The following is a 10,100-nucleotide window of genomic DNA, read 5'->3' as shown; positions in this document are numbered from 1 at the left end:
GCATCCAGATACCAATAATTGAGATAAAAATGCTTATATCTCCCAAATAATACCTTCAACAGCCCACCTTGAGCTGTGTTAAGCCATAATAATACACTTGAGAGTGCCAATCTTCATCTTCCACCAGTTGGACTATTGTTTAAGATGATGTGTAGAGTATACCAAATTACCAAATTAGCCCACCAACAACGCAATACTATCTGGAAAAAACAAACTAGCAATTCTTTCAGGATGGACACTTCCACATCACATCTTAAAGTGTCATTCAGCATGTCATTGATGAAGACATTGAGTAAGTGGTGGACACTATCCCTCCTTCAAAGAGATGGGTTCAGTGAGTAAATCATTTATCCTTACACGGATCTTGGAGTTGGAGTATACATCCAGGATAAAACCCAACAATACCTTAATTTTCCAGAGTGTCGCATGACGTACTAGATCAGAATTCTATCAGAATTGATGAAAGCAACATAAAGTTTCTCATTCCTCAATCTCAATAAAAGTCACAAAGTTGTACCAAATGGGACTGATGAAGGGGGATTAACTTGGAGTGGAGGGAGACATAAAAAAAATTAAAATGAACTTCGGAAACAATTTTTAACAATATATTTTATTGCATGCTAATAGCAAAAAACTGCACCAATTTTACAACTGTAACTAGTTGCATGACTAGTTGTGCCTGCAAGCATGTGGCAAAAACACCGCAATTCTTCCAATAGAACCCACAGAACTGATCAAAATGATACATATAAATGGGCAAAGTTAAGCTAGTTCAAATTCAGCTTTTCTTTCTTGTAATTTCAAAAATATCACATATACAGCTTGAATAAATAAGCAAGAGTGATGCCAGTTTTGGAGTCCTACCAGTGGGGGAGATATAGCTTAGTTAGGTTGGAGTTGAACTATCAAACAGTTCTGTGAATCCCATATAGGAAGGATGGGAAAGGTGCAATGTACATTTGCCATTTACCTGAGGGCTTGCAGTTATGAAGACCAACTTAAGAAGTTTGGGATGTTTCCACCAAAGCTGAGAAGGCTAACGGATAACCCAAGTGATACTTTCAAGATCATGAAAGGTTACAGTATGGTGAACACCTGATGATAATGGGGCTAAAAAAATTAAGATAAAACAATAAGAAGTTAAAAGGTAATCTGGAACAAATCTAGTTAGAGGGTGAATCTAGAACATATGTCGAAAGTAGAAGCAGAGTTGGTACAGAATTTTAAATGGGAATTAGATAACCACTTATAAATGGAATACATTAGTGTCTCAAATCTGGCTTTCCAAAAACCAAAGTTGTCCAAAAACCAGATATTTTTAGAATGTGTCATGCATCAATTTTAACTGAATAAGATTTTAAAAAACTTAACCTGACAATTCGGTTAGATGCTGCATTGGCGCAGTGTGGCGCCTGACTAGTGGTCCTTCACCACTTCACCACCAGTCTATTCCCACACTCCAAGTGACCCTTGACTCCAACCAACCTGGCTTGACCTGATTGCCCATGTCCCAAATCGCCCAACCTGAAATCTGGCAAGATTTGAAATCTGCACCTGTATTGAAAGTTATGGGGAGAAAACAAGAGGATGGGATATTCACATGGAGAAAACCAATAATGCAAACTTGATGGGCTGAATGACCTGATTCTGTGCTGTAACATTCTTTGTTATTATACACTTTGTTCCGAAAAATTGGACATCAGTAGTAACAATTTTTGAGATTGTTACTCTCAATGGTTATTCATTGCACTTTCCACCTCTGAAATGTTCAATCCCCAATCAAGAAGGGCAGAATTATGATAAATTTCTACTAAATTTCACCAATTATATCTCTAGGATATTTTGACATCAGACTGAGAGATGGTATCAATGGACTTGAAATCAGGATACTCAATGACCTATTAATAGTTAAACCCAAGTTATTCTGAGACAGGCTTAGGCGACCTGTCTCACTGCATTTTAAGGAATGCGGCTAGATGCAACCTGACACACAAATTCAGTTCGGATTCCCTCTTTTTAGATGTCACTATTTTAGTTTCTGATACTATGTTGCATTTGTAAAACATGCCCACGATATTTAGCAACTGTACTTAAATGCTTTGCGTTAGTGAAGCAACAGGCTTCGCTAGCATATCTATTGCACTGTACAACACAGACGAAAGAGCTGATAGTTGGTTTCAGAATGAGTGTCTTAAAACCTGGCCGCGGTGTCCCGACATACTAATGAATTTACTTTTTTGCTAAAATACCATTTTGTGGTGAATTTGTGCTAGTTAACACGGGAGGTGCCCATGTTATTAGAAGGCAGGACTTTCCCTTTCAGGTACCTATTGCCAGACATTGAGAATCCTTAGCTCAAGAATAGCAGAGTTACTTTGAACTGTCTTGCTGTTTGATGGTAGAAAATTGATGCACAGCAAACATCCACACAAGATGAACAACCACCCCACTGGTTTTTACTGACAGTTTGGGGAAGAACAGTGGTCAAAGCACTGTGAGAGTCATTTCTCTCCTTTGAATAGTTTTACAGGATCTTTAATATTTAAATGGGACTTATTTGATAGTGTAGCACTCAACTTTGTGTAGCACTTAGTCTTCGTCAAATTTTCACCTTGGGGGTGGGGTTTCAAACTGTACACTTTTAATACAAAGGCAAGCATATGCCACTAACTGAGTCAAGCTGAGACAGCAATTTTTATGCACTCCAACTTCAAGATCCTCACCTTGAAAACCCTTCACAGCCTCATCCACCCAATCTCTGCAACCTCCTTAGTCGAATGCCTTTCCTGCACTCTTCAGTTGGCTAAATCTTTTTGTGCATTCTGTTGTTTGGGTAAGCCACCGTTGCTGATAGGCAGTTGGTTTGGCTTTACATTTTAGAATGCCCTCCGTAAAACTCTAATGCCTCTCATCTTCTCTAAACACTATCCCAACAACAGTCACCTCCCCAAATTATTTCCCCATGCCTGAAATCTTTAGCCTTTTGCTCCTTTCTATGAATTTTCTACATTAAAGGTGCTGTATAAATGCAAGCTGTTGTGAGATGGGACTGCCAAATTGTGGGTAAGTTTGTATGCTTAGCCTATTAAACCTAATTTCAGAGAGGCCTGCACTGAAGGAAGACTTTTATCTCTGGGGTCTGAGTTAGATTTGAGCCTACATTTCTGCATATGAAAGCATAATGTGTTTGATCTCTGTGACAATCTTCTACAGCACTTGTTTATTTTTGCTTATTTTTGTATATATAAACTTGCATGCCCTATGTAAAATAAAACCATACGTTGTGCACAAGCTGAATCAGAGACCAAGGAAGTTTCGTCCATTGCAAGGACAGAACCACAAGTGCTTACATGAATAAATAAAAAAACAGGCTTTTTTTTGTTTTGCAAATGAAATGATCCTCTCGGGCTCCTCTGTGTTGCAAAATCTACTGTTTTGCTGGGTATTTTGGATGTGTTGAAGATTGGGATGGTGGTGGAGGGAGGAAGGGAGGGGGGCACTTAATTCACAATTTGGTTTGGCTCAGTCAGGCTCCGAATACGTCTGACATCTCAGTAGCAGGACATCTGAGGAGACTTGGAAGCCCTCCAGTAAAATGATGACATCACTGCCATTCCAAAGTGCTGTTCCATCCAGCGACGTTTGCCTTTCCTGTGAAATATCTGTTGGTTTAGTTTTGGTTTAGCCCGGTTCGCACTAACCCTCCTCCAAGCTTGCAATATATATATATAAATATATATATAGAGAGAGAGAGAGATTTGTTACACACTTGGGTTAAAGGGGGTGAAACATATGTCTTGTGTTATGAGTTAGGGTAGAGGTGCGATTTTTGTTACAGCGTGGTTAGCAGGTCAGTGTTGCTGCAATTCCCCAGCAGCCCAGCCCAGCAGCTCCTTACTCTTCCCCCCGCCCCCCCCAACTCGCTCCCTGTCTATGAAGCAGCCTCCCTCCCTCACACACACACACACACAGGGTGTTGAAGTGGCTGCGAGTGGAGCCTCCTCTCCCCCCACCCCCAGCGCGAGGTGGGAGGGGGGGGGGGGGAAATGGGAGATGGGGCGGGTGCGGGAGGCCGCGTCAGCCAATCAGAGCGCGCGGCGGCCGCCGATTGGCTGCGCCCCTGGGCCCCCGCGCTGGATCCATCAGGGCCGGGCCGCCTGGCGATTGGCCGGGCGCCGGGGTTGCCAGCGGAACGCCTGTCAGTCAAAGAGGAGGAGGAGGAGGAGGAGGAGGAGGGCAGCCCCCACCCCCCCCCCCCCCCCTCATTCCCTCCCTCCGCGCAGCGCTCGAGCCGCCCCGCCGTCCACCTACGCGCGATATTGTCCCGGCCGAAGATCGGCGCGCCTTTCGCCTCAGAGCTTCTCACCCTCACCCCCCCCCCCCCCCCAAACAACCACCCAACCACTCACCCACTCACTCAATCCTCCGCCCAACAACCAGCCAACCCGCTTTCAGCCGCCAGCCGCCACGGCATTTCCCGTGGAGTCGGAGGGAGGAGGAGGAGGCGGCGGTAGTGGTGGTGGTGGCGGTGGTGGGTCCGTGGGCCCGCGGCGGGTTTCGTTATTCTCCAAGTAGTTGGTGGATGAGCCCCCGGATGTTGGCGCATGGATATCTCGGCCGCCTCGCCAATGTGCTGCTGCTGCTGAAGAGGGTAAATATGTCGGCCGCTGGGAATGCGTTTGTGACCGTGCGGCGGGATTGGTGAACGTTTGCAATCGGCTCGAGCCTGTAAACTTTGCTGCTGGGGAGGAGGAGGAGGAGGGGGGGGGCCGAGCCGGGAGGGGGAGAGGAGGGGGAGAGGAGGGGGGGTGGGGGAGCGATCGAGCGATCCCTATAACCTGCTGGGAGAGGGCGGACCACATTTGCAGCTTCGGCGGTCGTTCCGAGTCCCGCTTCCCTTCCATTTAATGTTGACTTTCGGATGCTCGGCGAAGAGGTAAACAAACGGCGTGGATGTACTTTTATTGTTACGGAGCAGAAAGTTGTGTCTCTCTCACTCACTCACTCACTCAGCCACTCAGTCTCTCACTCACAGTCTCAGTCTCTGTGTTTTGTTGTTTCGCCCTCGGGTCTCGGTGCGGATTTAAGTTTAAAAAGATTGTAAAATCCCTGGGCCGAGCAGTTTGTGGGGGGGGGGGGGGGAGAGAACGATCGTCAGTCGGTCTCTCGGACCTAAAAAGTGTTTGTGTGGTGGGGGGGAGGGTGGGGGTGGTTTGTGTGTAGGGGGGGGGGGGTGTTTGTGTGGGGGGGGTGGTGGTGGGTTGTGATGGTGGGGGGTAGGTTGGGGGGGGGGTTGTGATTATGGGGTGGGGGGGTTTCTCTTCTAGAAAGAAGTGGATTTTGCTGCTTTATGCCTTGGAAGTTGTTAACAGCCACTCTGGGAGCGAGGGGCGCACATGCACAACATTTTTGTTTGACTCGAATAGGTTGGGATTGAATTTTAATGGGATGAATTCAGCCTGCGAGAAGCTGAGGTAATTTTTTTTTTAGCAGGAAACGTTTTTCCATCAACTTTTTTTTTGTTTGGTTGCTTTTTGTTTGGGGGGGGGGGGGGGGGCGGAATATTATATCCCGAGTCGAGTTGTCCCAATCCATCCCTGATTTTGCTTTCTGGCGAGTAGGAAAAGTGGTCTCTCCTTCTTGCACTTCTTGTTGAATGTTTTTCTTCTTTTTTTCTCTCTGAAATAAAATGTCAAATCGTTTTTTTTTTCTCTTCTAACTCGAAGACTGGTCTATTTTGATTCTCGTGATTAACATCACATCTAATCAAGGGTAGTAAGGCTTGCTTTCCATTTTTTTTTAACCTTTCTTTTAGGGGTGTTTTAATTTGTCAAAATGAATCCTCAGCAGCAGCGAATGGCAGCCATAGGGACGGACAAAGAACTCAGCGACTTGCTGGATTTCAGTGCGGTAAGGATTATGGCGGTGTACCATGTATTTGTGACCGATATTTTTCTTTGCAGGATCTCTCTCTCTCTCTCTCTCAATGTAATTACGGGGTGCACAACCACTTTAGAGTAGCTGGCTTGTGTTACTATTTCGCGTATTGTAGATTTGCTTATTTTTTTTTATGTATATGAGTATACGACGACTCGGATGTTGGTGAGTTTCTGTGTTTTTTTTGGGAAAAAAAAACACATTATATGCCAGACAGTGGTAATAGTGTCAGAAGAGCTCCAGTAATATATGTACTTGGCAATCTTTTGTTTGGGAGTGCTCTTTTTTTTTTGCATAACGTTTAATCCTAAGAATATGTGCTGCAATATGGTAGTCCAAATTCAGTCATTACATGGAGCAAATGATGCACTTTGAGACTGAGTTCTTGGTCAAACACTGTGGAACTAGTGTGAAGATTGTGAGTTTGGTTGTGGTTTTAATGAATTTAGAGAACCAAAATATTCTTGGTTTTTAAGATTTAAAAAAAACAGGCAGTATTGTTGTTCAGCCTGGTTCTGGGAGGGAGGGAATTTGACACCCTGTTGTAAAATCTTTTTTATTCAAATGACACTGTATTCTTTATTTCTTAGATGTTTTCTCCACCTGCGTCTAATGGAAAGAACCGACCAACCACGTTAGGAAGCAACCAGTTTGGGGGAACAGGTACAGTCTGTTCATATTTTATTGTGGGCAGGGTGTTGTATACATGTGAATGTGGTACTCTGGCACAATTTATATCTTCAAACTCTGGATCTGCATTTCGTGTGGAGGTTGTAAGTAGAAAGAACTAGCCCTGTTTCAAGTCTTTTAAAATCTATGGTCTATATTAAAAATAATTTGCATAGTTATTCACAGTTGGGAAATCAGTGGGGAATGTGAAATGGAGTAAGGTATCTTGGAAAGCAGCCTGAAGGGTTTTACTGAAGTAGTAAAAAGAAGCAATGGTTTGCTGAACAAAAAAAAAGATAATCATAGGAATTATGTGGCTTTTTCCTGATAATTTTCCCTTGTAATTGGATAAAGTCCAACATCAACAGAGATTTTTCACTCTTGAGCTAGATTGTCTTGCGTTTCAAGTAGTGGCCAAACATCATCTCTTCTAACAGAAACTGCATTTTGTTTTTGTATAGCTGTGGACATCTTGTCTAGTGATTGTCATATGTTAGATTTATTTGTACAAATACGTATGTATCCTTGCTGGAAAAACCACTAAATTTGTATTAAATGTGATGCATTCTGTGCCTTTATTGGTGGATTTTGTACTTCACCTTCACTGGCAGGATGCAAGATGATTGATCCCCATGTGAATGGTTGCACATTTACAGTGCTAACCATTATGTGTGCATAAAATTGAGATTGGCTGGCTTAATTTTCCCTGATAGTAACTATTTGAATAAATATTTAAAACTCAGATAATTTGTATTTCCACACCATGCAGATTAATGTTGTGATTAAGGTGGAGAGAACATTTTTTTAAAAAAGTGAACACTTTAGATGAGGCAGTTCAGTAAAAATTGCCTTTCAAAAAAATCTACTTGTATAACACATTTGTAAGAAATTACTTCTTGTTGGGAAAACTGTTGTGCTGCAGAAATGTTAAGTTGTCTTTTGGAGGTAGATTATCACAGACATATAATTTTTGTTTTCTGCTATGAGGGATATTGAATGTTTGACTTTAATCACATTCCAGATTTAGATTTATGGTTTACAGGCATGGTGGGGATGTATTGGAGAAAAGAGGATAATTTCCTTGGGGAACTTTTTTACTGAAGTCTTGCAAACACCTCCAGTTGTATTATGTTGTGGCAGCACAATTGAAATAAACCTTCCCACTGGAGACTTTATAAAATAAAAGACGGGAAATAAGAAATCTCATGCTTTTGAATCTTGTGACAGCTGAAAGACTACATATTACTATTTAAAAGAAAATCAAACTAAGTCATCATAAGTTAGCTAGTATGCATACTTGTTTAGTAAAACTCCCCCTGTCTGTGGAATACCTGTGATGTCATGTTCATTCTCTTCCTCCAACCTTAATACTCCATGTCTCTCTCTCTCTCTCCCCCCCCCCCCAAAAACCTGGGGAAAAACAAACTGAAGTTATGTACAAATGCGATGTTGAGATGTGTGTAGTTCAGTTAGGGTTTTTGGCTGATGAGCAAATCGTGTGTCTTACCCTGTGGTGAGTTTGGTGGGGTCATTGAATCAGGTGGGAAGGTGATGGAGTAGGACAACCCCACCCCCCCAATTAAGTCCATGACAGGAAGGCCCATGGACGGCCTTTCTGCCCCACCGCCTGTTAATGTCCACTTATGGGCCTCCTCCACCTTCGCTGGTATTAACCCAGTGGTGGGTGCGGAGTTCTCTGTGAGGAACAGGACAGGTGAATCCATGTGGGGTTGCTTGCGGGCTCCCGAGGGGAGCCACTCTGTCAAAGACACTCAGTACCTGTTTGAGGGACCTGGCAATGGGAAGATGGGAGCCTGCTGAGAGCCAACCCCCTGGCCCTTGCTGCTGACACCTATCCCATGACTCCCCCTCCCGCCATCATTCACCTCTGGCATAGGATCCGGTGACGATGCTAGGCCTCAGCTTGGCGTCCTGCCGGCAGCAGCCAGTGCCTCCCCAGTGGCACTGCTTTTAATAGAGCTGCCAGCTTCTGGCTTCTGCCCCTGGGGTCCTTGATCCCAGGGGAAAGCCTGCTGCTGCTGGCCTGTCAAGTACTTGAGTGGAGCAAGATGTGGTAGGCTTTCCCGAAAAGAGGCGATGCGGGCTTTTGCCAGCTCTGCAGCCGGCTGCCGTGACCCTGTCGACGCCACAAAATTCTGCCTGATGCCTTGAATCAAAATGGGAAAGCTTGAAGAGTTCGTGGAAGCCTGTTAAATCCAGAGATTGAATTACAGCCTTTAGTTCCCTGCACAACATCTGTTGTATTAAAATACATAACGCTGTTTGTAAATTTGAATTTTTACTTTTTAACATTGTAGCTGTGCTTTGAGGTTCTTTGCAGAGGGAAGAGTTTTGACAGACTATTACATTTTGTTAGTGAGATTAAGTTAGTATATTTAGCTGTTCTTCTTAACTGCAATATATAATAGCATACATTTCGTAAGATTGAAGAATGCAGTTTAGTGGCTTACTGCAGTTTTTCACTCCAGAGCTTGATGTAACAGTTTTTTTTTACTTGGCCTAAGTTTTCACAAAACTTTCTATACTTGATTCACACTTCAGGCCAATTCCCTGATATTGTCCTACTTTTCTTAATGGCATTTTATGAAATAGCCAACCATGGAAAGTTGTAAACCCTTGTCCGTTGAACTTTCAGTAATAACTGTTGCCATTTTCCGATGAACTGTATTCAATAAAACAATACAGTAATCACCGTTTTAGTCGGTCCATGAATTAGAGGAGATTATTCTGGCAAATACAAATATTGTACCGTGTTAACATTGATTTTAAACCTTTTTGTGATCCTCATGCAAGACCAGGTTAAACTACAAGTCTTTGTGTAATACCTAAAGTCCCATTCTTTCGGTAGGTATTGTACTGCTTTCCATTGGTAACATTGCCTGATTTCACCGAAACCCTCATCTGTGCTTTTGTTACCTTCAGGCTTGATTTATTCCAATGCGTTCCTGGCCAGCCTCCCATCTTCCACACTCCATTGACTTAAACTCGTGCAAAACTCTGCTGCCCATATCCAAACCCACACCAAGTTCTATTTACCCATCAAGTTTGTGCTCGCTGGCCTACATTGGCTCCTAGTTGCGCAGAGCCTCGAGTTCTCATCCTTACTGTTAAATGCCTCCATGGCCTTGCTCCTCCTTGTCTCTGTATCCTCCTCCTGCCTACAACCCTTTTGAAGTAGCTGCACTCCTCCAATTTTGGCCTCTGGTGCACCCCTGATTTTGCGTACTCCAACATTGGTGACTGTTCATTCAACTGCTGAGGCCCTCCGTTCTGGAATTCCTTCCTTTAAACCCCTCTGTTTCCCACTCTTCCTTTTTTAAGATGCTAGTTAAAACCTACCCCTTCGACCAAGCTCTAGGTCACCTGCCCGAATATCGTCTTTTGTGATTTGATGTCAAATTCTGTTTAATAACGCTTCTTGGGAGGCTTTACTACTTTAAATGTGCTCAATGTATGCAAATTGTTATAAGTAT

At 43.5% G+C, this 10,100-nt stretch overlaps 1 protein-coding gene across 7 annotated transcripts in view; it reads left to right on the top strand.

The window, feature by feature from the left end:
- Positions 1-4,647: 4,647 nt before the first annotated feature.
- LOC144688879 (transcription factor 4-like) overlaps positions 4,648-10,100 on the top strand; it is a 124,752-nt gene continuing 119,299 nt past the window's right edge. For 5 of the 7 annotated variants that reach the window (XM_078555887.1, XM_078555884.1, XM_078555885.1 and 2 more), the window contains exons 1-3: positions 4,648-4,936; positions 5,816-5,910; positions 6,528-6,600. In XM_078555887.1, the coding sequence (XP_078412013.1) occupies positions 5,836-5,910; positions 6,528-6,600 (148 nt within the window). In that variant the 5' untranslated portion in view covers positions 4,648-4,936; positions 5,816-5,835. Of the gene's footprint in view, positions 4,937-5,453; positions 5,475-5,815; positions 5,911-6,527; positions 6,601-10,100 lie in introns of those variants that run through there. The other 2 variants (XM_078555882.1, XM_078555886.1) reach the window with 2 other exon arrangements.

The sequence above is a fragment of the Cetorhinus maximus genome, chromosome 13, assembly GCF_964194155.1.
Source record: "Cetorhinus maximus chromosome 13, sCetMax3.hap1.1, whole genome shotgun sequence".
NCBI classification, from domain to species: Eukaryota; Metazoa; Chordata; class Chondrichthyes; order Lamniformes; family Cetorhinidae; genus Cetorhinus; species Cetorhinus maximus.
The sequence above is the reverse complement of the archived record's forward strand: the minus strand, read 5'-3'. Positions and strand labels throughout refer to the sequence as shown.